General features: G+C 64.0%; 3 protein-coding genes across 3 annotated transcripts; all 3 read right to left on the bottom strand.

Moving 5' to 3' along the window:
• Positions 1 to 187: 187 nt before the first annotated feature.
• On the bottom strand, positions 188 to 8,274 carry CHLRE_09g399289v5 (uncharacterized protein). The gene is made up of 11 exons (XM_043065929.1): positions 7,754 to 8,274; positions 7,096 to 7,270; positions 6,736 to 6,881; positions 6,368 to 6,507; positions 6,072 to 6,177; positions 5,210 to 5,876; positions 4,556 to 4,860; positions 4,084 to 4,351; positions 3,727 to 3,791; positions 3,350 to 3,490; positions 188 to 3,138 (listed from the first exon to the last, which is right to left on the bottom strand). Exons 1-11 carry the CDS (start codon positions 7,793 to 7,795, stop codon positions 2,245 to 2,247), a joined length of 2,949 nt encoding a protein of 982 aa, XP_042921349.1. The 5' UTR covers positions 7,796 to 8,274; the 3' UTR covers positions 188 to 2,244.
• Positions 8,275 to 8,574: 300 nt separating this feature from the next.
• On the bottom strand, positions 8,575 to 13,884 carry CHLRE_09g399252v5 (uncharacterized protein). Its single transcript, XM_043065928.1, has 11 exons — positions 12,554 to 13,884; positions 12,310 to 12,406; positions 11,837 to 11,966; positions 11,540 to 11,656; positions 11,167 to 11,313; positions 10,902 to 10,956; positions 10,452 to 10,591; positions 10,165 to 10,252; positions 9,759 to 9,848; positions 9,451 to 9,554; positions 8,575 to 9,209 (listed from the first exon to the last, which is right to left on the bottom strand). The coding sequence occupies exons 1-11, from the start codon at positions 13,205 to 13,207 to the stop codon at positions 8,867 to 8,869; spliced, it is 1,965 nt and encodes a 654-aa protein (XP_042921348.1). The 5' UTR covers positions 13,208 to 13,884; the 3' UTR covers positions 8,575 to 8,866.
• Positions 13,885 to 13,932: 48 nt separating this feature from the next.
• On the bottom strand, positions 13,933 to 24,674 carry CHLRE_09g399215v5 (uncharacterized protein). The gene is made up of 21 exons (XM_043065926.1): positions 24,318 to 24,674; positions 23,405 to 24,153; positions 22,862 to 23,026; positions 22,104 to 22,265; positions 21,662 to 21,814; positions 21,136 to 21,308; positions 20,542 to 20,638; positions 20,008 to 20,187; positions 19,648 to 19,731; positions 19,359 to 19,429; positions 18,968 to 19,086; positions 18,440 to 18,653; positions 18,190 to 18,319; positions 17,801 to 17,871; positions 17,340 to 17,492; positions 16,871 to 17,028; positions 16,469 to 16,611; positions 15,903 to 16,061; positions 15,559 to 15,680; positions 14,858 to 15,272; positions 13,933 to 14,703 (listed from the first exon to the last, which is right to left on the bottom strand). Exons 1-21 carry the CDS (start codon positions 24,454 to 24,456, stop codon positions 14,290 to 14,292), a joined length of 4,071 nt encoding a protein of 1,356 aa, XP_042921347.1. The 5' UTR covers positions 24,457 to 24,674; the 3' UTR covers positions 13,933 to 14,289.
• Between the last annotated feature and the right edge of the window lie 37 nt (positions 24,675 to 24,711).

The following is a 24,711-nucleotide window of genomic DNA, read 5'->3' as shown; positions in this document are numbered from 1 at the left end:
CTTACCTTATGCCCTAGTCCCTAGAGCTGCACATCATTTGAGCACGTGCCCAGCATGGAGGGGGAGCTCTCAAACCACATCGAACCTGTCCCCGAAGTACAAAATGTCACCGCCCATCCGCTGCGTCCCCCCTCCATCCCTATGACCCTGCTGTGCTCGAATGCCCATGAGCTGAAGAGGAAGAGAAGAGCGGAGGTTCTTACACGGGCACGGTCGGCCCATCTTGATGCCGAAGACCCTCCGTTCAGCCGATCGCCCCCGGCCGTGTTCTGCCGGCCTACCGCCCCTGACGACAATTTTGCAGATACCGGTACTGGTTGTACTCCCCTTTGCTTTGCATAGCATTTTTACAACACCAGACGCCACAACACACACACACACACACACACACACACACGCGCGCGCGCATACCGTAGTACTCTTGGGACTAAAGAAAGGACGATGGGGTAGCTTCATGCATAGGAATCATTTGTGTTGTCGTGACTGCTCCGAAACTCAACAGGCTCCTGGGGCGCTTGATTGCTTTGCATCGCCGCAGCCGCCTGCTCCACTTTGCGGTGACACGTCATTGCTAGCAACTGCTTAAACCTCAACGCAGATACGCTACCCCTCAAACCCCTACGCAGTGGTAGTCCGCCGTCCACGTCAAGTCAAACTGTCTTTGCAATCGCGTTATTCGTAAACAACAAGAAAATTTCCGTCGCAATGGACAAGTGGGCTGAGCCCATGCACATGACACACGTTTAGCTCGTGTGCGCACGGGAGCTTCAGCCGTGGCGTCCAGTTCCCGGCGCTAGCATTGGAAAGAGAGTGCTATCGCCGGCATGACCACGCGCATTGGTTTGACGGCACCCCATAAAAGGACTCCCCCATCCCCTCACACCATTACCAAGATGACCATTCTCGAAGCTCTCTGTTGTCAATTGAGAAAGAGATGCAACAGTCTCATCGGAAACATGATTCTGCCATACCAGCGCCGACCATGTAATTGCACGTATGTGCCGGTTCAGCCTGTCGCCCATGCAAACTCTCTAAGCGTTGAAATCTCGCCAACCCCCGTTTGCCAAATCAAGTCTCATGGCATGGCTACGTTCAAACAATGCAATGCAAAACAGCTAGCGCCACCTCAGCAGCCATGTCCAAACCTCAGGGTTCAGGCGCCGTCGAAGCAAAAGCCGCGATTCAACTTGTTGTGGGGTGCATCCTGATACTGCTCATTCCATTCGAGCTCCACAACACGACCATTAAGGCTACCGCACAGCACAATACTGCATGTAAGTCCAGCTACCCGCCGTTCGCGTCACATGGCCCGCACGAGGTTGGTCTCGCGGTTCTCACGCGCAGGTGATACCAGCCCGCACATCCCGCCCCGTGCGCTTGCATGGCGTGGTAAGCGCCAGTGCTCAGCCGCTCCAGCAGCAGCGTTTGCACCTATACGCAGGCACCCTAACATGCAATCACGCATATCCATGCTACCAGCAGCCTGTGACACGACAACGCACGCCCTGCCAGCAACGTCAGACTCTCGCGGGTCTGTCGCCTGTGGTCATGTACGTATACGATCCCAAGCAGTCTGCACTAGCGTCGCAGCCATTGCATTCCCGGCTTGTCACCTGTTGAAGTCTTGAGCATAGCAACAATCTCGCCGTGATGTGGGCGATCAGCGCATGGAGAGTAGTATACGCGAGGGTCCCTCGAACATCAAAACAACCATATCAGCTGGGCCTCCGCGCACACGATGCAATTGCACGACAGAAAAGAGATGACGCATGGCATTGCGACTGGAGCGCCCCTCACGGTGAACCAAAGCTCGGAGAACCAAACCCCACAGCGGCGGTGCCGTCATGTCACCTCAAAAGCACTCTAACAGCGTGTAACAACATGAAGGAAATGGGCTCCAGGCGCTGCCCGGGCGTGGCATTGCATGGATACGTCACTTGGATGAGCCAATTGAGTGAGCTCATGCGGGCCCCGCGCGCAGTTGAGGCCATGAGTAAGGATAAAACTAGCATACGGTAGCGACACGCACCACACATCAGTAAGGCCATCCAACACCGGATGCGACAACCTATCTGCATAGTCAGTTCGGGAGCTTAGTAATAGCGCGCAGCATGATAGCCTAGGTGCCCGGCAGAAAAGGCTCTTGCATTGAGTCCGCGAATCGCGGCCGAACCAACCCGTCGATACTCCACGGCGCCACATGACATGCATGGTAGCGGCTGTGATGGGGGATGTGCCCACCTGTCACAGGTCTCGCGGCTGACTTCTACCGTCAAGGCCAGAGGGCACGGCGGCGTCCCTCCCACCTCTGGCACCACACGCGGCAGCGTCGCCCGCCCCCCACTGTGCCCCCACGGCGCCTGCGCCGTTCCCGCCAGGCGAGTCGCCGCCGCCATCCACGCGCTGGAGCCCATCACCAGAGCCGCCACCTGGCTCGCCCTTGGAGGCGGCAGCAAATCGGCCGCCCGTCGCCGGCCGCGAGCCGTTGCCATCTTCGCCGCTGTCGCCTGCCCCGCCGCCACCGCCGACTCCTTCCGTGTCTGCGGGCTCGTGCTTCCCGCTTGCCGGCTCCTCACCGCCGGCGCGGCGGCCCGCCGCCGCCGCGCTCGGCGGGCTGCCAGCGCCTGCGGCCCCAGCACGCTGCTCCTCCTTGCCGTTACCGCCGCCTCCGGTCAGGAGCTCCTGGTCGCCGAACTTGCGTTCTGCCACCCCGCCGCTCCCCGGCAGCTGCCCCACAGCCGGCAGGTTGTCCAGACCCAGCGTCAGGCCCGCCGCGGCAGCGGCCATGGCGGCCGCAAGCTGCCCCTCAGGCAGGCCCTCGCCGCTGCCTGCCAGCCCTAGCAGACCCGACTGCGACAGCACTGTCGCCTGCTGCTTACGCGCACGCTGCTGCACAGCCTCCGTCAGCGCCGCTCGCGACGGCGGCGAGTGCAGCCCTGCAGGCAGGCTGCGGCCGCCGCCGCCTCGGCCATCCATGTCCTCATCCTTGGCGCCGCCGTCGTCCCGGCCGGCGGCGGCTGCAGCGGCGGCGGGCAGTCCGGCAAGGTACTGCAGCTGCAGCATGGGCGGCAGTGCGGGCACGCCCGCGGGAGTGCCACGGGCCATGGCCGCCATCACGGCCGTCATGCTCGCAGCCACCTGCGTACACCGTAGCATTTTATCATGAAGTTGCAGCCGGTATAACGGTATCAGGAGTGTGCAAGTGCGAGGCTCAACAGTCGCGACAGGCACGCATTGGCTGCCCGCCGCTGGATGTTGGTCGCGGACATCCCAGACCTTGAGCTCGATACACGGTGCGCTTTAGCGAACACACCCGCCCTCTCCGCGAACCCTTGTCGCCCTGCCGCACCTGCTTCTCCTCGTAGCGCTGCGCCAGCACCTCCGCCAGCTCCTGCTTCTGCTTGGCGCGGCGGTGGCAGTGCCGTTGAAGCATGGTGCGGCAGGAGCGCCGGTCGCCGTCGAACTCCGTCAGCGGGTGAAAACGGCCGCACTGCGGAGGAGTCAAAGGTGTGTTGAGGGGCAGACGGGTCGTGGGTTGAAGGCAGCGAGGATGGAAACCGAGAGAATGTTTCGTAGTTGACACGGCGGGACGAGGCGATGGCAGGATGTAGCACGATGTTTGCATGACGCGAACGGCAGAGAGGAGCGGGCAAGGACTGCACGGCCGCGCGCGCAGTAATGCTTGGAACACATAGATTACACAGAGCCCGCCCGCGAGTGCCGCACCTGCTGGCAGAAGCGGTGTGGCACTCCGTCCTTGAGCACCTGGCTGACCTTGAGGTGGTGCTCACCTGCGTGCGTGCGGGACAAAGTGCATGAGCTCGTGTGCCCCAGCGTATCAATATGTGCGGCGTGGTGGTCGCGCAGCACAATGATACGGTGGTCAAGAAGGGCGCTGGCAAACAGCACATGCCTGAAGCGCACATGGCGTTGAGGCGTAGGAATTTGTGGTTCCTTGTCCCTGCACAGGTCGCAGACCAGAAGCCAGCCGTCCCCAAGCCATAGCGTGCCCCTGCGCCAGTCGCTGCCATCCTGCAGCCCGGCGCCTGCGCCGCCCGCCCGCCCCCCCCCCCCCTCGCTCACAAATCTTGTAGCGCTGGTAGTAGTCCCTCAGGCCCGCCAGGCTGCGGTTGCAGCCCTGCACGTGGCACATGCCCTTCTGTGCCGGCGTGCGCCGGCCCGTCATGAGCACTGGCGTGTTAGCGGGGATGTTGCCACCCCCGCCGCCGCCGGCCCCAGAGTCGTCGCCGTGGCCGCCGCTGGGCGCGTCTTCGCCAGGGCCGCTGCCACCGCCGCCTGAGCCGGCGGCGGGGTCGTCCATGGCCGCCGCGTCAGCATCGTAGACGAGCTCCTGCTTGGAGGGTACGTGAACAGTACATGCAGCACGAGGACGACAGGTGATGTGTGTGCGTGTCCGGTGCGCTGTGCGCGCTGTGGCAGATCACTCGCTCCCGACGCATCCGCTGACGCTTTCCTTCCTGCAGAGTGTTCCTGCCATACCGTTGCCCCACGCTCCCGCACCCCACGAAACGCCCCATCACGCCACGCCACACACCTGCGCGCGGCTCCGGCCGCCCGAGCCGCCGCTGCGGCCGCCGCCGGGTGCGTAATCCTCGTCATCGTCACTGGCAGAAGTGCCGCGCCGCCGCCGACCGCCGCCACGCCCCCGGCCGCGGCCGCCACCAACTCCTCCTCCACCCCCATTTCCTCCGCTCAGCCCACTGGACGTGCCCAGCCCGCCGCCAAGGCCTCCGCCACCCAGCCCCACGCCGCCCATGGACAGGCTTGGCAGGTCCAGGTCACGGCCAGGGCCGCCGCCGCCCAGCCGCAACGGACCATCCATCAGCGCGCTAGACAAGTCTGTGGGCGGGAATGGCGGAAATGCGTTAGGCTCAAATCGAGAAGGAAGCAGGTGGGATAGCATGAATGTGCCGCGGACCTTTGGCCTGGTCGTATCCATGTCGTCAACCCAGCAGTGTTGCCCGCCCAAGGCTAGTGAGCCGCGGCCTGCCAGGGCGGCACCCCTGACGGTGAGCCCAGTACCCCACGAGTGATCGTGTCGGCCCCCCATGCCTTCATCTCTGGCGCGTTGACAGTACGGTACTTCCACGCCGCCCAACGCTCTGTCGAGCAAATCTCCATCCCTGCCCACAGCTCGGGGTCCCTCGTCGTCCTCCGCCATCCTCTCGCATTGGTCTGGCCCACTCACCCCGTGACGTAGCCGAGCCGCTCTCGGCAAGCGCGCCGAAGCCGCCCGGCCCCCCGGCGCCCAGCCGCAGCCGCTTCTGCATGCGCTCGCCCTCCGCCGCGTCCGCCAGCGCATCCAGGCCCAGCCCCGGGCCCAGCCCACCAAGGCCCCCCAGCCCGCCCAGACCCGCCATGCCGGCGCCGGCCTTGCCGCCCAGCCCTCCGGGGCCTCCTCCCAGCAGCGACTGAAGCCCGCTGAGGTCATTCGGGCCGCCGCCGCCCCCTCCGAGCCCGCCCGGCGGCGGCAGCAGCTGCAGCACCTGTGAGCCGCTGCCGCCCACGCCTGCGCCGCCCAGGCCCCCACCGCCGCCAAGCCCCAGCGGCCCGAGCCCATCCGACGCGCCGCCGCCGCCCCCGCCGACAGCCAGCTGCAGACTGATCGAGGGTCCGTGCGGCCCATGGAGCGACAGCGACGCGCCAAGGCCGCCAAGGCCACTCATCCCGCCGCCGCCGGCTCCCGCTCCTCCTCCGCCACCACCTCCGGCTGCCCCTAGACCCCCTATGGGCCCCAGCGCGCCGCCGCTGTTGGCGACCGCCTGTATGGCGTCCACGGCCAGGCCAGTGGCCTCTGCGAACACACCCACCAGGCTGCCGCGCGCGCTGGAGGCGGTCAGCCAGGCCACAGCCACCTGTTGTGAGTAGAGCGACGGCACGGGTGCGGGTGGAGCTCAGTGCGCTCGAGGCCAGCACTCGGGGACACGGCCGCACAGGTGCACAGCAACCTTCAGTGAACCCCCCCAGAGGAGCCTGAATTCGCCACCCTGCCGGCACGGCAAATACCAGCCGCAGCCCCATGCTGCTGTTCCTCCGCCACCCCGCCGCACCTGCAACCCCACGAGCTGGCTCCGACCCGCCAGATCCTTGCAGATGAGCGCCGCCGTCTCCAACCGGCACGCCCGGAACTCGGGGCCGGGCACCACGTCCGCGACTCTGCATCGCATGGATGGCCCAGGATGACACGACATCATACCCCACAACTCCGAACCAGATCGCGCCCATGAGTCATCACATTATGCGCTCCCCGGTCATGCAGCTTCTGGCGTTCCCTTTTGCTTCCTGTGCGAGCAGCGCCCCGCTCTTCCCCTTCGTCCTCTGCCCGCCGCATCCTCCGCCGCCACACCTGCTGCGAATCCACTCCAGCACCAGCTCTGCCAGCGGCCCCACGCCGGCGCCCAGGCACAGCTCCAGCACGGCGCAACAATTGTGCGGCTGCAGCGCACTGGCCGTGTACTGCTCCAGCGCGGGCGCCAGAGAGGGCACCTGTGTGATAGTGTATGTGATTGTACAGAACGAGAGAGAAGAAGTTATATACGTGTGCGCGTGCGTGTGCTTGTGTGCGCAACGTCAGAAAATGTGCTTGGTGCATAGGTGCTGTGGCGGTTGGGAAGATACAGTGAAAACTCGCTGAAGTGGCCGAGGATCGAAGCGGTCGGGTGGGGCTTCAAAACTTTGCCACCCTGCGCATTTCACACCGTGTGATCGCCGCACCTCCAGTTTGATCGCAGCATCGTACAGCGCTGGCACCCGCGCCAGCTCCAGCGGGCACTCGGCTGTGTAGAAGGCGTACACGAGCGTCTCTAACGCATCGCTGTCAACCCCCTTGACAGGCATCTGTTGCCCTGGCGTCCAGTTGCCTGATAGGTTTGTGGAGGGAGTGTGAGAGGATAGCACGTTACCGTGTTGGCAGGCGGGGAGGTACAAGTGGTTAGCGTTAGCTGTGACCCACGTGTTCCCATAGATGCATGGGTATCGCCGCCAGGCGCTGAAGTTCGCAGGGTGCGCGAGGAAAACGACACAACAGTCGGGCGTCAGCAGTACACGGGTCGAGAAACACGACAGCGAACGCACCCTGCTTCAGGGCGGCGGCTAGTCGGCGAGATGCCGCTGCCAATATGACCGAATGGCAGTGCAGCGCGCGTCCATCCGGACAGACGAGAACAATGTCTGACAACAGGGGATTGTTGAAGAACGACTTGGTCCCGGCCTGTATCAGCTTTGATAGGTCCAGGTGACACGGTGGTTCCTGTTGGGCAATGAGGGCAAACGTTTGCATCGAGCAGCTATCAGGAACAGGTCAGGAAGCGCAGGGCTGCGCAAGGAAACCACGTAGAAGGACGCGGTCTCCGTCAACAGCCCGCCGTCTTGACGTTGCAGTGCATACAGATCGCGTAACCAGCACTCTACGCATTCACTGACACCTCTAGCACAGCGCAAAAGCCACTTCGCTCGCCGCTAACACTCCCAGTACCAGTACGTTGCAGGGACTACGTTAGCTGAAAATGATACGGCGTCGCGCATCGAACATTCATCAGCCAATCAGTTAGACAAGCTCGTCTTAGACGTTAGGGACGCTTGCGAGTGTTGACTCGAATCGCAACCAATCCTTTGCGGAGGGGTAGGGACACCCGTCGCAGCGCAGTCGTGGTATTTATTCAAGTTACGCTGGCTGCATGCATGCCCAAGACCGACTAGGACCGCCCTGACAACGTCGAGCAAACTTTCGCACCTCGCGCTCTCTCCCCGCGCGGTCCAGTTGCAGTATTGGCATTCTCCCTGGTCCTTTCAGAGGGGCGGCTTCCGCGCCTCTCCTCCGCACTCAGCCTGCTCGCGGCATTGTAGAAATGCTACGCCTGTCTCTTATCGTCCGATTAGAAGTATCATAGTAACAGCTTGGTCATAGAAAATTACATTACGGGTTCAGTCGGTGTGTCTGCGGCATTCATTGTTGCCATGGGCATTCACGGCGTGCCGCAACGCCCGCAAGTGCTGGTGCCGGCAAGGCCGACACCTGTCGACAGGGGTGCAGTGCAGGCACGGCAGCGCCAGATGCGCATCCCCCACCCCCCCCCATCCCCGCCGGGCATCAAAAGCATCTGATGACCGAGTGACAAGGGTGCTGAGGCAATGGAACAGCCCTACTGCAGTTCGAAGACAGCGATGTGAAGCCGTGAGAGAAGCTCCGGCGCGGGCGCACGAAGCCAGGTGCTCGCCTTTGGCCTGCCTCCCCGGGCCGAGAGCGCGAAACGGGGCACGACCACTGCCGCGGATGGGAACTCGCGGAACTGGGAAGTCGCGATCGCGCGACAGGTGAAGGTATGCCCCTATACCACGACCACACCATACATCATGATGACCGCACCCGCATCCTTCTCAGGCCAAGCGGCACTCTCATACAGTGCGCAGCAGCAGCACCCCTGTAAACTGTCCTACATGCCAAACGCCACATGCACAGTGGGCTCAACAAGCGGAGGAGGCAGGTGAGGCCACGTGGAGAAGCCGAGGAGGAGAGCGCGGCGCCGCCCGAGAAAAGGTGCTGGCGCGGACCTGCTGGTGTCTGGTTTACAGACTTTGCTGGCGAGCGGAGCATAGCCTGTATGTGGTTGCCCTGCGCCTGCTGTGCTTTGTGCTTGACAGCGGGACGCGGCTGGACACATGGCTAGCGATGCCTGTACGAACCGACCTCGGCAATATTAGGGAGATGAGGTACCGTAGTTTCGAAACCATTGGCCTCCGACCAGCAACGTGCACCAACGTGGCATGGGCGCAGCCAGCATTTCCCTTGCGAGGGAGAGCCACCTTTTCTTGTTCTTGATAATAGCAACCCAGCCCACTGCGCTCGCTACTCCTCGCGTTCGTCCTCCTCGTCATCCCCGCCTTGCCCCACGCCGTCCACGGCCAATCCCACACCTGCCCCTATCGGCACGCCGTCTGGCCCCTCCAACGCAAGCGGCGCCAGCAATCCCAGCAGCCCACACGGCGTGCTCTCCTCCACTGGCACCGGCTCCGCAGCGCCGTCTCCCTCCACCGGCGCCCCTCTTTGCCGAGCAGTAGCAGCGGCAGCGGCTGTAGCAGCAGCTGCAGCCGCGATGGGGTCCACGCCGGCTGTAGCAAGGGGCTCCAGGCCTAAGCCACGTGCCATAGCCAGGAAGCTTTGGTCCAGCGAGCTCACCACCCGCGCGAAGCTGGGCAGAGCGGCACACATACGCACGCGCGCGCAAGAGGGACAGAAACACATGCGGCAGCTCTTGTCAGTATGTGCAGGTTTGGCTGCTGCGGCCATTGTCGCGGCCATAGCTCGTCGTCTGTGCCCCAAAGGGCGCTCAGAGCCACCCCGCCCCCGCTCTCCTTGACCTCACATCATGCCCAGCCCGGCCCGATAGGAAGCGTCCCTATCGCCCGTCCCTCCTGCCCCCTCCCGCTCACCTGTACCACTGCTGGTCCGGCCCTTGCCTCTCCAGCAGCTTTGTCAGGTTGCCCAGACCACACGGCACGCGGTCCTGCCGTTGGCTGGAGTCCAGGGCATGAACCTGCACCCATGCAACAGAGGGGATAGTAAGCCCGAGACCGACGACAAGCGCTCGCACTTCTCAGTCGTAAGAGGGATAGGCTGCTAGTGCGGCTTGATGCGTCGGAACTGCCCGAGCCCAACGCGTTTCAGCATCGATCCACCATAATCGACACCCAGAAGGTACGGAAGGGGCAGCTTGCAGCCGCACACTGCGCCCACGCACCTCGGCCAGTGTCACGTGCCAGCCCAGCCCCTGCTTCTGAACCAGGTCGGCGGCGCCACTGCCCGCGTTCAGGTCCATCACCATGTCGAACTGCGGGCGAGCGAGAGGTCGGTGCAGGAGGAGGTGCGTCAGCAGGAGGAGGCGGATCAGCAGGAGGTACGGGAGGGCGGTACGGGGCGGCAGCGGGGCGGCCGTGGTGGGCACGATGGTACGGTGGTGGGTGGAGCCCACAACCGGCTCGCACATGGCAATGGAGCCATGCAGCCGTGCGTGCACGCAGCTCTGTACGCATGCGGTTTGCAACAAGACGCGCGCCTGTAACACCCCTCACGGCCTGGACGGTAAACGGGAGCCAAAATTTTACCAGGCTGGCATCGGCCGGCCAGCGGCACCCTATTCCACTCACACGCAGCAGCTGGGACTCGGCTGCGGCCACGTGCTCGGGACCCACGGACCACAGCGGCAGGTGGAACCCTAGCTCGCCCAACAGCGTCCTGTGCGGTGGTGGCCGATGGCAGGAGCGTGGTTTGGGGGTGCAACAGGATGCACTATGCGGCAGACTCAGATACAGGCTTCGCAGCCAAGAAGTCCTGCTGAAGGGTTAAAACCGCAGTGAAGCATCTGCCAAAGGCTAGCTGCGGATCCCAGCCTGGCCCCCATCATTCGGGGCCGTGCGACAGAGGGCTCTCTCACCGGACGTTGTAGTTGTCAGCCACGGGCGGCACCACGGTCTCCCACGTCTCCGACGGCGCATTACAGAAAATGGCCTGGAAGTCGGCGACTTGGGCGGCGGACTGGGTGTCGTTCCGCTTGCGGATGGGGAACAGCTGGCTCTGTGCTTAGCACAAACGTGAGCAAAAGCAGAAAGGGCCGCACTGTCAGTGCAAGTTTCATGCGTCAATGTGCGCAGATATGTGAACTTTTTTTTTGTCAAAACAGGCCGGCGGCGGGGCAGGCATGCACAAACTGGGCGGGTTGGGCATGCGGTTTCGAGATAGGCCAAAGACAGCATCAGCGCACATCAACACCAACCATGTCATGATGGACTCCTCCGTTGCAGTTGTAAGCAAATACGGTACCAAGTTCAGTGCCATCGTCATGATTGCAAATTCAGGGTTCATGGTTTACACCTAAGACCCACACCTGCAGGAATGGGAGCATGAAGTTGATGTTGCTGAGCAGCCGCTGCCGTGGCTCCCTGCGTGCAGAGGGCCAGGAAACGAGGTCGCACGTAATGTCCACACAGGCAGTGCACGCCTGCAATCAACGCAGGAACGCGATGGCAGCTGCTGGACTGCGCAAACTGAGACCTTGCTTGTGCCGCCCTCCACCCTCCTTCTCCTCGCTCAGGAATGCTGTACACTCCAATGTACATCCCCGAAAACACCACCTCCTTTCCCTCACTCACCGCACGGTCAGGATGTTGACGAACTGCGGGCACAGGTGTGCCGAGTGCCACGCATCCTGCCCCTCGGGTGACTGCAGCCGTTCCACCACCTGCTCCGCACTCAGCACCTCAGCGCGCTCATCCAGGCTGCGTTCCGGCGCCAGGTCTCTGCCAACAGAAACCGCCCGGCACAGAAAGAAAACGGAGACCAGCGCAATCACAGTTATTGCAGAGGACAGTGGACTAAAACAACAGCGCAGTAGTGTCCGTAATTGGGGTTGAGGGTAGGGGGGCGGGCGGACGACGGGTGGGAAACGAACGTAATACAAACGGGCCAACGGCGCGCACCGTACCGCAAGTACCATAGACAAGTACGGTTCTACCCGGCGCCCACCTGTGCAGCGTGTACTCGTTGGTGGTGTACACGAAACCCCGCCGCCGTACGTACTCGTACCGCTGGGCGCACGTGGCGTACTCGGTGCTTCGGTCCACGTGCCCGTAGCGACCCCACCTGTGAGCACCCCCCCAAATGGATGGCGGCAGCGCACACAGTACGGAGCCAGGCGAGGGCAAAGTCAAATGCCATCCGATGTGGAATGGGTCCCAGGTTACATGCCCGAGCCTGACGAGGGGGTTACAGGGCTGCAGGCGGTCAGGTGTGCGGTCAGGCGCGCATCAATCCTGCACTCACGGCGCTTTGTGGTGGCGGCCCTGTGGCACGCCCACATCCAGCAGTGCTGTGCGGTTGAGCCAGCGACACGAGTCGTCAAACTCTTTCACGCGGCAGCCCCTCGCCGCTGGCCGAGGGCACTTGTTGCTCTCTGCGCGGTTGAAAGGGGCACAATCCCTCAGCATACCCCAATTAACTGAGATCAGGTTGTATGTGGTGGGCGACGCACGCCCGCACACATGCACGCGCACACACGCAGACACACACACACACACACACACACACACACAAACACACACACACACACACACACACATGCAGACACACACACACACACGCACACACGGACACACGCATACACACAGGCACACGCGCACACACGCACACACGCGTGCACATGCACGCACGCAAGCACGCACACATGTCCTAACCCGCTACCCTTGTGCTTTCCCATGCACCACACACGTCCTGCCTTCCCCGCCCCGCCCACTCACTGGCCGCCACTGTCCAGCTAGTGCCTCCTGCCTTGGAGATGTGGAAGTACTCGAGTGCCGCCCGCTGCACCACACTGCCCACATGCACTTCGAACAGCTGCGTTGCGGGCAGGGGGTGCCGGGGTGAGGCCAGGCCAGGGATGAACCGCTTGGCGAAGCAAACATCAAACAGGTGCGCGCGCATGCTCGGAACTGTTGGGGCTGCCCAGCAGGTTACTGTGAGCCCCTTTGCTTCCGCACGCACCTTGCGTATCAGCACCGCCAGCGCCTGCGCCGCCTGCGGCTCCGCCGGCAGCTGCTGCCGCATGTCCCGCAGCCAGGCCTTGAGCAACTGCGCCAGCAGCAGCCGCCGCATTACCGGCACCAACAGCGTCAACTGCTGGGCGGGCCAGGGTGAGGGCGCCAGCTCCCCCGCACGCTGCCGGTAGCCCTGCCTTAAGCGCTCCTGCTCCGGCGTGAAGGAGAGAATCACAGGGAGCTGCGTCGTGGGCGTGGCAGCAGCGGTGGTGCTGGTGGCACTGCTGTTGTTGCCGCCGGTGCTACTGCCAGCATCGGGTCCGCTGCTACTGTCGTCACTACTGTGAAGCAGGCGGCCGGCGGCAGCAGAAGCAGACTCTGCCGAGAGCACACGCGCCGCCGCTAGCTGTGGTTGCGCCGCTGGCGTGCCGTGCAACACGCGCCTCTGCCGCGGCCTGCTGGCGCTACTATCACCACCATCGTCACCAACTACCTCGGCACCGTCATCCTCCCTAGTACTAAAGACGTTCTCACTGCTGCTCAAATGACGCCGCCGGCGACGGTGTGAATCCCGGGCATGCGACACCCGCGCTGCAACCCCACCGAAGATGCCGCCCCCCTGCTGTGTGGCCGCTGCGGCGTCGCCTGCCTGTAGGCGCATTGCAGCTCCAAGCCATGCCGTTGCAGCGCGCGCCCAGGATGTGAGGTCGCTGGCTTGGGTGAGGTTGGCGTGCTCCAATTTCGTGTGCGCGACATGATGCTCCTGAAAGTTGCCGCTTTTGAGGATGCGCCTGGAGTGCCATATGACCTTCTCCAATGAGGTGATGAGCTCATCTACATGCGTCGCATTCGAGCTATGATAGAGCCCGTGCTGCAGCGCGTGCAGAAGCGCTCGTTCGCCACCGGCCGCAGTAGCTGCAACGCAGTCGGTGCCTAGTCTGGAATTCAATACCACGATTACGCTTAAGATTGTCAATTTGCGAAAGCTGGTAAAACTCCACACCGCGCACGGCGGGGTTGACTTGCGTGGGAGTGGGCGCTCACGCATAGCAACAAAGCTCCATCGCGTCACTCGTTGCAGTGGAGCATTACGCGGATACAGATACGGCCGCAAGAGGGCTCTTCGCTGCGAAAATCTACGAAAGCAGTGGCGGACCGATAGCCCAAATTAGATAGGCGACAATCGGCGGCGACAATCGGCCTTGCATTCATGTAACTCGAACTAATGACTGCGTGCGCGTAGGGTTTCGTCTAGTCGTGTCTCTGGCCGAAATTTCCACACCGAGCAGCGTGGAAAAGAGTTGGCAGTGTAAGTTATGTGAATGAGGCGCGATGATATCAGAAATCACACGAAGCGAGAACGCAGTTGCGCATGTCGGACACGGTTTGTTCAGCGCAAGACAGCTGGCTCGAGCCAGTGCGCCGCGCCAGGAACTCACAATGTGCAACTGTTGCATTTTCATACATCGTGAATGCGCAGCCTGCTTGCGAGCGAATTTTGGACCTTGGTGCGCTACACTTTGAATGCATTATCCGTCGCGCCCTGTCGAGTCCGCCGCGCGTACACGCGGCGCCGGCTTCGCTTTATCCCACGCGCCGCAACATGCAAGACGTATAGCCCTGCCAAGCATATATTGATATAACCATTCCAGGACGCTCTTAACGGCTTAACGCAATGCACCGCCACATGGGCCTCGACCGCCAGAGTCGCCGCCGGTTCGCCTTCCCCCGCGCCCTTCCCCTTCACAGCGCCTCGAAACGCCCCACAGACAGCTCCGGGGAATCCATCGACTCCGCATACCCACCCCCATGCCCTCCCGCTCCCGCCGCCGCCTGTGCCGCCGCCAACGAAACGGCATTGGCGGCCGCCGCTGCCACCGCCGCCGGATTCGTTGCCGAATGCGACAGCGAAAACGCCACCCCGCGTTTCTGCGGGCTCGCACTCCCCGGCGAGCTCAGGCCGCCGCTGCCCACCCCGCCAGCGCTGCCGCCGGCGCCGGGGCTGATGCGGCCGCCGGTGGTGGCGGGCAGGGGGTTGCGGTGCATGGGCAGCGGGCTCCCGCCAGACGGCGGCGGCTGCACCAGCGAGTGCCGGTCGCCAGCGGAGAAGCTGCCGCTGCCGCCTCCGGCTCCGCCACCGCCCACGTTTTGCATCATCTGCATGTTGTTAAGGCAGCAGTTTGCGATACCTGTTATAAATGTGTAAGGCCTAATGCTTTGCGGGCTAATAAGAACGGCGACGCAAACCCCCGGCGAGGACAGGCACCGCCGCAAGGCACCACTGTGAAGAGGCCAGTACCACGGATCACACCTGTGTGAGTGCCACCTGGCGATGCGGTAGCTCCGGCGACCGTGTCGCCGCACTTCGCGGCCGCCCCGCCGCCCCGCCACCTCCCCCACCCCCGCCTCCGCCCGCGCCTCCCCCCGACGCATACGCAGCTGGTGAGCCCGGGCCATAGCTGCCCTCTCCGCCCCCGCCGCCACCCGCGCCCAGCCCCCGCCCAAGACTCGGGCTGCCTGGCAGTCCTGATGGCCCCGAAGCTGCTAGGCTGCCGTTGGTGCCGGGCCGGGAGGCGGCGGCGCTGGATCCGGCGCGGAAGGGCACGGCAGGCACGGTGAGGCGGGCGAGGGCCTTGGCGCCCGCCCAGTGGCGGTCGCCGCCAGCCTGGGACTTGGCGCTGCCGGGGCGGGAGCGCGCGTTGGAGGGGTTGGGCTTGACGCGTGCCCTGCGCGTCGGTACGGGCATGGCGCGCGGGGTTGGTGGGAGGGGTTTGGAGAGAAGTGTGGGGGTAAAAGTTTGGCAGTGTGGTTGGCTGTCGTGATGGCGGAGGCGGACCCTGGCGGTGAAGCCGGCCGGGGTGATGAGGGTGCCGATGGTACTGATGCTACAAAATATAGCACACGTGCCAGGCCGCCCGTCCGGCGCCCGCCTCTGCACCCTTGTCCCGCCATCCGTTGTGCTCGGGCACGTGAGCCTACGCCCTCCCCACGCCTCCACCCTTCCAAGCTCACCCCGCTGCTGCCGCCGCCAGACTGGCGAGCAGCATTCTGAAAGCCAGCCACGCCGCCGCCGGGTCCGTGCGGTCCTCGTAGGTGGTCTTGAAGTGTGAGTACTGGGCCTCCAGCTTGGAGATCTACAGGGGGGAGAAGGAGAGGGTAGCAGGGGGGTGAGGGAAAAGAATGAGGCCCATGAATGGGGAGTTGGGGCAGAGGAGCGGCGTGGGGTGGGGTGGTGGTAACACCCGCTTCGGGTAGCAAGGGCAACGTTGAAAGCTATCCTCTAGACCCTTGCTGGTGTATGCTGGGTACGGTACTGTGAAACGCCCCAAGCCCACCCCACCCCAGGCCACACTGACCATAGCGTTGTCCTCCGCCGCCGCCGTCGCCAACTCCTTGGCATTGGGCCCTCCCCCTAGCTCAAAGCCGGGCAGGGCGGCGGTGGCGGCGGTCAGTGCCTCCGCGCGCTGCGCCGTGGCGGCGGCGGAGGTTCGCAGCTTGTCCAGCAGGCTGGTCAGCTGCGTACGGAGGGTGGGGTGGGGGGGCGGTGGGGGTCTGGCGGTTCCGAGGTGAGGGGTGGTGCGTGTGGACGATGTGCGTGTGGACCACGAGTGTGGACGGTGACACACACGCATACTGTACACAAATGCGCGCGTGCGGATATCCCCGGATACATACGCTCAAAATAACATGCCTCCCTCCTTAACACACACACGCGCGCGCACACACACACACACACACACACACACACACACACACACACACACACACACACACACACACACACACACACACACACACACACACACGGTAAGTAACTCTGGCGTGGTCTGCGCGGGCTTTCGTTTCGTTTTTAACACACACACACACACACAAACACACACTCACACACACACACACACACACACACACACGCCGCCCCCACCTGCTCCTCCAGCGGCGGCTCCAGTCCCTCCACGGCTCCGTCCAGCACCCGCAGCAGCGCCCGGTCGGGCTCGCTCAGCCCCACCACGCTCTCCGTGCGCCGCAGGTTGGAGGCGGCGGAGGTGGCGCGGGCGCGCAGCGCACCTGGCGGGCAGCAGGTAAAGAGCGGGTGGGAAGGAGGTAGGGGAATTGGGGTAGCCATTCATGCGAAAACTTGTATGAAACATGGAACTGCCGGGGTGGGAGAGGGGTTAGAGAAGGAGGGCAGGTGAAGGAGGGGAGGAGGGCGGAAGATGTGGTTAGGTTGTTGAGCAGTTGCATGGGGGCACTGGTGAATCCAAGGACTCTTCTACGCCGCCGCTGCCACCACCAATCCCACACCACCGCCGGAGCCGTATCTCACCCATGCTCGGCGCCGAGCCCAACACACTGCCGCTGCGGCTGGGGCCGTTGAGCCCGCCACCACCCGCCGCCGCGCCCGAGGGCGATGTGACGATGCCGTACGGGCCGCCGCCGTAAGCTGAGGCGGTGGGGCCGGCATCAATGCGCCAGCGGTCACACCTGCGGGCAGGCAGGAACGCAGGAGGGTAGGCACGCTCAAGGTAAACGGGATGCTTCAACGCTCTCGAGCATGTACATTACGGACGTCAAACATCCATTGGTCCGGGCGGCTAGCCTTCCTCGCGGGCCACGCTCCCGCTGTCCCACGGGCCTTTGGCTGCTCCGCTACCCACACTCCACAATCACCCAGCCACTGCTGCGCCCTCCTCCATTTCCACCCAGCCGCCCACCCACCCATCCCACACGCCCTCCCCCCTCCTTATTGCGACTTATTTCTTTGGGCTCGGGCAAAGAGCTCCCCCTCCCCTCACCCGAAGGCCCTGGCCACGCCGAGGAAGGTCTCCACGTCCAGCAGGTTCTGGCCCGCCGGCAGCTTGCGCATGGCCTCGCCGTACATCTTGGTGAAGGCGCGGTCGCCGCTGTCGGGCAGCAGCTGCCGGACGATGGCCACGAACTCGTCGTAGCTGCGATGCATTGTGAAAGATGAGGTTGGAGAGCTATGCGGTGAGCTGTGCTGTTGTTATCGCTGTTGAACTATGTGTGTGGAGCGGGCGTCCAGCTTTATCACGCGGTGCGAGTGTAAGGTCATCTGCAACGAGCCGTGGCAACTGGCATCCTGGTCGGCACCCGGCACTCTGCCGGCGCCTTGCGCCCACATCGACACGAGCGCACACGCGTCTCGCAACCAAACCACAATATAAGCGATCCCCGTCCCCCTGCATCAAGGTGCCAACTTCCACCATCTACCAACAATATACACAAGCCCACGCACCCAATGAGGCCGTCTCCGTCGTAGTCGCCCGCACGGAACAGCGCCCGCAGATGAGCGGCATTGCGCTCCCACTGCGTGCACGGCACAGGGGGTGGGTGGGCGCGAGGCAGGGCACGGCAAGGCCGCGAGGGGGCACGGCGACGCAGGGATGAGCGTGCGAAGTGGAGCAGCCGACGTTCAGGGACAGCAGGCGCACGCGGTTGCCCCCAAGAATTGTAGCTGCTGTATCCACCAGTGGACGACCTAATCCCTCTCCCGTCTCCGTCTCCGTGTTGCATCCCGCCTATTCAGGACCCATTTCGTTGGGCTCGGGCACATAACCCCCCCCCCCCGCTCCGCTGGCTTGGTTTCGTATTCTGGCTGCTGCCCGATCCCCCCCCCCCGCTCACCCTCTTCTGGTACTCGGCCATGAGGAGGGCCACCAGGGGGTCCAGCGGCACGGTCTGGGAGTCGGGGTCGGTCAGGGGGTCGCAGGCGCGGGCCAGGAAGGCGGTGGCGGACTCGGGCTCGTTAAGATACCTGCGAGATAGTGTGGGGGAGAGCGGCTCAGTTCGATTTTATTCAGCTTGGGCTGGCGTTTACACCCGCCCCCCCCCCACTCGGTTCTCCAAATGAAGGGCTACCCCCTTAGCCCCCCACCTGTAGATGGCCTTGATCGCCTCCGGCAGCACCGCCGCCTTGACCGCCACGGGGGGCGTGCCGCCGCCCGCCTCCTCGCTGGCGGCCCCGCCCGAGGCGGCTGTGTCGGGGAAGAGGCTGACCAGGGAGTTGGGCGCGGCCAGGCAGGCCAGCAGGTGCAGGTAGAAGGACACGTGCGGGGTGGTGTCCACCTGGTCACCCACCTCCACCAGGCCTGGGGTTGGTGGGGAAAGGCGGGGTTGTGTGTTGGTGTTGGTGTTGGTGATGGTGGTTTAGCCGGGTGAGTTGAAGCGGATACAGCGTATGAGTGAACGAACCGCAATCCCGAAAACTTTCCCGGTCTCTCATGACCAGTCTGTCTGAACCATCGTTGGGGAGCCCTTGCACCTCCCCAACCACCTCATGCCAACCCATCCCCGCACGCTCCTCACATTACTACCCTCACGAGGACCCCACGAGACCGCCCCAGCATATCCTCCCCTTCCACCCTCCCCCCTTCAACCGCTCACGCAGCCCAACCGCGCCCACCTGTGAACTGGCCGAACCAGCGCACGCGCACCGCGGTCTTGTAGTGCTGCCGCACACTGGCGATCAGATCCAGCAGGTTCAGCTCGGCAAGGTTGCGAAGACCGAAGCGCGTCATGTGCCTGCGGGCGTGTGGGCGCAGGAGTAGAGGAAGTGTGTGAGCGAACACGAAGCGCCCCACGGCAGGGTGCAAGGTCTGCCACGCGGCCACACGCCGTGCCGCGCCGTGCCGAGGTAATAAAGGCAGCAAGTATTGGTGGGCACACGAACTAGCCACTGCTCACCGAACATGCCAGGCCCCAGTCCCACAGTCCCGGTGTGTTTTCGACTAGCTCTCCTCCCACCGCCACTCCCACCCCACCACATCCCACGCCACGCCCTGAACCCCACCCACCAGTCCACTGCAAAGTCCGCCAGGCGCTGCCGGGGGTTGCCCTCCAGGTCACTGCGTGCGTCAGCCTTCATCTGCAGGAGGGGGCAGCCGTCCAAGCGAGACGGGGTGAGTAGATCATGTAAGCATGATGGGCCGACGTCCAGTAGAAATGGGGGTCAGGAGGCGGCGGGGCGGGAGGCGTTTTGCAGGGATGGGACAAACGAACAACGCGGAGAGTGTATGCTGCGACTAGGGAACCTCAAAGAGGTGCCAGGTCGGCTGCGGGAGGCAGTCGTGTTGTCTGTCGTACCTTGTCGTAGTACATGGTGGCTATGGCGTTGACGGTCCACTGCAGGCCGCGCACACGGCCCGGCTTGTCGCTGGTGATGAGGCCCTGCAGCGGGAGCAGCGCCAGCAGCAGCAGCAGCAGGCGAGAGGCGCATGGGGAGGGGCGTGAGTTGTTCAAACTTGGAAGGGGTTGTGAGGGATGCATTGGGTTACAGAGTAAGGGAGGAGCAGTAGAACTCATGGGTATGGGGATGGGGTGAGAGGATTGAGGGGTTCAATACTTCATTTGCACCGAACATGCCCACACAATGCCGCCCCCACTTACGGTGCACTCTTCTCGCCTTACACGCATACAGTACTCACATCGCACCCACCCACCTACCTGGAAGTGCCCCAGTGCGCGCTTGCGCTTCTTGCCCTTGCCGCTCTTGCCTCCGCCCTCGCCGTCCATGTGCGCCGGCAGCCCCAGCCGCAGCCGCTCCTCCGGGCTCAGCGCGCCGTAGCCGTGGGCGGCGTAGCGGGCGCGGATCTCCGCCAGGGAGGGCGTGTCGCTCACGTCGTCCTGAGAGGCGGGGGTTTACATTCATGATTATGGTTATATCATGTAGGGGGAGGGGGGTGCAAAGGTGGTTGGAAAAGCGGTGCAGAGCGGGGGGGGGAGGTAGCCATTGATGAGGATGGTGTGTAACCGTGCATGTGAAGAACGGAGCGACTGGACCACGAAGGGGAGGGGCGTGTGTGGGTATGCAAGTGTTGCGTCAAAGGCGGGGGAGGTGTTGGATGTGGCTTTAATGCTTTGGCTAGAACTTATTGCTTTTGCAGTCACAATGCCGCCAACGCCCATGCACTCCATTCGCGCCCACCCCAGCCCTGCCGATATTGGCCTGCCGGCCCGGCATGGCACATCCCTGCTCACCGGCACATCCTCCGGCTCCTCCGCCGCCCAGTTGACCGGGTCGGTCTGCACCTCCGCCACCGCAGTCACCACAGCAGTGTTCATCTCCGTCCGCAGCCTGGGGAGGGGAGGCGAAGGGGTGCAGGGGTGGGTGGAGTTGCAGTGTTGCTTCATTGGGAACAGACTATAAGCAGGGGCAGCGGGGACAGCAAGTGAAAACATGGGATGGGTGGGGTGGGCGGGGTACGGGTGTGGCTGCGTGGTGGTTGTATGGGCGCGTGGAGAAGCATTGTGTAGGCCGGCAAGCATGGGTATTGGGTCAGCGTTGCGCACTCGCCTTCCGGCTTCCGCGTCCCCACCCAACACGCACAACCGCACACACGCCCAACCAGCCAGCCTCCCACCCACCCAGCCACGCACCCATCGACCCACGCACCCACACAACCCAGCCCACTCACCCACACAACCCAACCCACCCACTCACCCACACAACCCACCCTTCCCTGCCACCCACCCCTCCCTCCCACCCCATCCCACCCCCGTGGCAATGACTCCTTGATTCTTGGGGCCTATTGGGCCCGGGCACATGACCCCCATCCCACCCCAACCACCCACTTGTGCAGCTGCCTCTCCAGGAAGCGGATGCGCTGCGACAGGTCGTCGCGTTCGTCCGTCACCGCCTCCAGGTCTGCCTCCAGGCGCGCCAGCCCGCGGCTCAGCGCCGCGTCCTTGTCCGCCACCGCCTCCGCCAGCCGCACGTGCAGGTGCTCCACCTCGGCGGCCAGGATCTGGGGTGGTGGGTGTTGAGTTTTAGGTGGGGTGGAGGGTGGAGTGGGGTGGATGTTGGGTTGCGCATTGCAGTGGCAGGAATGGGCAAATGCGCGAGGCGGGTGGGATGGTGTAGGGCGAGTCGTGTGAGGTGAGGGCGTGCTCGGACACAACCTGGTTTCCAGGGTTTGGCGGTGGACTGGGTCCTGGGTACTGCGCACCGCCACATCCACCAATCCCCGCCCCGCGCCCCGCCTGCACCCTGCGAGGCTCGCATGATCCCTTAGTTCCTTAATGGCAACGGCGAAACAACCCCCTACAATTTGGGCTGGTATTTACAACCCCCCGGGCCTCAAGATGTACACGCACTCACGTCGCTCTGCCCCTGGAGCGTCTCCAGCTCCTGCTCGCAGTCCCACACGTAGTGCTCGTGCTGCGTGCGCGTCTCCGCCAGCTGCTGCCGCAGGTCCTCCGCCTCCGCGCCGCGCGCCGCCAGCTCGGAGCGCAGGCGCGCAATTTCCGTGGCCTGACGTGTTGATGAGGTGGAGGAGGTGGACGAGGTGGAGGAGGTGGTGTTGGTGAGGTGGAGGAGGTGGAGGGGGTTGTGTCGGCGATGTTGTGTTGGTGGGGATGGGAATTGCTGCGGAGGACTCCAGTCGCTGAAGTATCGCCTTGGGGGCGCCCGTATGTCAACCTTGACCGGCGCATCGCACAGTGCGCGCGCCTCGTACACTCCTGCGTACCCCACTTGCAATCCCCCCCACTCCACCCACTCCCCTCCCCCACACTCCCCCCCGCCCCCGCCCCAAACACACCTGCTCCGACGCGCGTGTCGTGACCCCCGCCAGCCGCTCGCTGAGCCCCCGCTGTGCCTCAGTGGCCGACCTGGCCGCCGCCGCCACCGCGCCGTACAGCTCGGCGTGCCTGTCCGCCAGCTTGTCAATGATGCGGCCGCGCTCGGAGCAGGAGGCAGCGACCTGGGGGGTAGCGGCGCAGCGTAGCGGGGGGCGGGGCGCGGGTGCATAGTAATTTGTGCGTGAGTTTATGGACTACGCACTAGTATAGGGCAGCTGCTGAAGTTCAGGCACCGTGTGCTCCGCACCTCCCTCCACTGCGTGCACATGGACTGCCTGACTGGCTCCCTCCAGGCTCATGTCACTGAATGCCCGACGCCTTGCCTCGGCAATCGCCTTGTCGACCCTTCCCTCCCTTCGCCTCCCATCACATCTGTCTCGCCACCTCGCACTGCACCACCCCACAGCCGACAGATGCAGACACGCGCGCCAAACCCACACACGCCTCCCCCCTCTCCTTTCCCGCTTCACACCTCCGACTCGCAACGCCTTTTCCAAACCACATTAATCTGCTGTGTTGCCCGCCGTCCTTCTTCCCACTGCTCCAACCACGCAACCCCTCTCCCACCTCTCCACAGTTTCTAGTTAGTCATACCTGCAGTCCCACCTGCCTCGCCGCCTCGCACTGCACCATGTCCACGTGGGCGCAGCACGTGTCAAAACACCCACGCCCCTCCTTTCCCCCTCCTCCGCCCCCACATGTCTGGCCCCCCCCCCACCTGTCTGGCCACCTCGCGCTGCACCATGTCCAGCATGTCGAAGTCGCGCCGCGCCTCGCCGCCCGACCAGAAGGCCGGCTCCAGCCCCCCCGTGACGGCCGCGCCAGCCCCCGTGCCGTACTTGGCGGTGATGGAGCCGGGCGGCAGCGCCTCGTCCAGCGCACCCTGTGCAAACACACGGGCGCGTGTTAGGGCGGCATGAATGGGAGGTGCGCGCTTGTGTGTTTGCATATGTGTGTGTGTGTGTGTGTGTGTGTGTGTGTGTTGAAGACCATCAGCCAGACGCGCACGGCACACGGCACACAATGCCACAGTCTGTGCGCATGTGCGCGCGTGTGGCGTGGCGTGGCGGTGCCCCACCGCCTCGGCGTTGGCCCACTCGTCGGACCACCACTGCCACCCCGCCAGTGCCACCCCGCTAGTGCCGCACACGCAGTGCCCACGACCGCCTCCAGACTACACCTCCGCACCCATAGCCCCCAAGGCCATCAACAACAGCAGCCACCAAACCCACCAAACCACTAACACCCCTGCAGTGCTCACCTCCAGAATGACGGCCTCTCCTCGCCCCACCGGCTGCGGCCCTTTGGGCGCCCGCCACGTCCGCCCCAGCCGCGTCTCCGCCGCCAGCGACTCAAACACACCGCCGCCCGCCGCGCCGCCCGGGTCCCCCGCCGAGCGCGCACGCGCCGGCGAGCCGCCTGCCGCCGGAGAGCCGTATCCCGACGAAGCCCCCCCACTGCCTGCGCCTCCTGCGCCTATGCCGTGGCCCTGACTGGCTCGCAGCGGGGAGAGGTGGTGCGCGGAGGCGTCGAGCGACGTGCGCGCGGCGGCTGCGCGGCTGACCGCGAGCGCGTCAGCCCGCTGACGCAGCTGCTGCTGGGAGGGCAGCTTGTGGGCCTTGCGACCCATGGTGGTGGTGGCTGCCTCATTGCCTTTGAGGTAGCCCAGCACGGTTTCGACGCCCGCAATTTCCGCCTTGAGGGTCTGTATTTGGTTCAGCGCCGCCGCCAGCTCCTCTGCACTCGCCGGCTGCTGCTGGGGCTGCTGGGGCTGTGAGCCTTGCTGGTGTGAATGCTGACCGTTCGAGCCTAGTGCGGCTGCTGATGGCTGGTTGTGGCCACCAGGGCGGGCTGCGGCGATTCCGTTGCTGCCTCCGCCGGTTCCGGCGAACCGTGCGGACTTGGGTGTGAGCAGCTGCTGCGAGGCGCTGGAGCTGGAAGCGGAGGGGAAGGGGTCTGCCAGGCCCGAGCCCGCCAGCGCCACTGAGCTGCTGAGGACCATCTTGGGATCTGCGGCAGTGGAAACAAAATCAGATTAGGAGGCGCGTTGTTGGTGAAGCAAGACTGCAAGAAGCATGGGGTAAGCAGGGACTGGCACGGTCCCACCGGAGCAGTAAGGCCATTTTCAGCAGCTCGTCCCTCGAGCCCATAGCAACCCGTTCTCAGCACCGCACCAAGGAGCCCCTCCACTTTGCTGGCATAGCTCCGGAGCCGGGAGTGCGAGAAGGGTGGGGGTCCCGTGCCGGGCGCCTCCGACGCCTGACGCCCCGACGCCGAGGCTACTGCCATGTCCCTGGGGCTGGTTATGTCCATGTCTGCAGCCTACGGCCGGGCACGCGGCCGCGACCACCGCGCAATGCGAGGAATGCGTCGAGCTATGGTCGCAAATTACAAGACTCTGAAGACATGTAAGCCATCATATGCAGGATATGGTGCATTCAACAAATGGACCTTGCTAATTCGTTGCCAAAACTAAACGAGGTCCTTATAATCACGTCTTTTGGCCGGTTAAGCGCGAAATAGTTTATCTGAGTAGCTCGTGGTTATAGAAGTCACAAACAACAAAGT

The sequence above is a fragment of the Chlamydomonas reinhardtii genome, chromosome 9, assembly GCF_000002595.2.
Source record: "Chlamydomonas reinhardtii strain CC-503 cw92 mt+ chromosome 9, whole genome shotgun sequence".
Lineage (NCBI taxonomy): Eukaryota > Viridiplantae > Chlorophyta > Chlorophyceae > Chlamydomonadales > Chlamydomonadaceae > Chlamydomonas > Chlamydomonas reinhardtii.
This window is presented reverse-complemented; position numbering and strand designations above follow the sequence as displayed.

Excerpts from the sequence above, each read along its gene's own strand:
- CHLRE_09g399215v5 (XM_043065926.1), bottom strand. The coding sequence starts at position 24,456 with ATGGACATAACCAGCCCCAGGGACATGGCAGTAGCCTCGGCGTCGGGG. Across the intron at positions 19,087-19,358 it reads GCGGACTTTGCAGTGGACTG|GCACATGACGCGCTTCGGTC; the intron begins GTGGGTGGGGTT and ends ACACGCCCGCAG. Across the intron at positions 14,704-14,857 it reads GCCAGGTGGCACTCACACAG|ATGATGCAAAACGTGGGCGG; the intron begins GTGTGATCCGTG and ends AACAACATGCAG.
- CHLRE_09g399289v5 (XM_043065929.1), bottom strand. The coding sequence starts at position 7,795 with ATGCCAATACTGCAACTGGACCGCGCGGGGAGAGAGCGCGAG. Across the intron at positions 6,508-6,735 it reads ATGCTGCGATCAAACTGGAG|GTGCCCTCTCTGGCGCCCGC; the intron begins GTGCGGCGATCA and ends ACTATCACACAG. Across the intron at positions 6,178-6,367 it reads CTGGAGTGGATTCGCAGCAG|AGTCGCGGACGTGGTGCCCG; the intron begins GTGTGGCGGCGG and ends CATGCGATGCAG.
- CHLRE_09g399252v5 (XM_043065928.1), bottom strand. The coding sequence starts at position 13,207 with ATGCGCCTACAGGCAGGCGACGCCGCAGCGGCCACACAGCAGGGGGGC. Across the intron at positions 11,967-12,309 it reads TAGCTGGACAGTGGCGGCCA|AGAGCAACAAGTGCCCTCGG; the intron begins GTGAGTGGGCGG and ends TCAACCGCGCAG. Across the intron at positions 11,657-11,836 it reads GGCCGCCACCACAAAGCGCC|GTGGGGTCGCTACGGGCACG; the intron begins GTGAGTGCAGGA and ends GGGTGCTCACAG.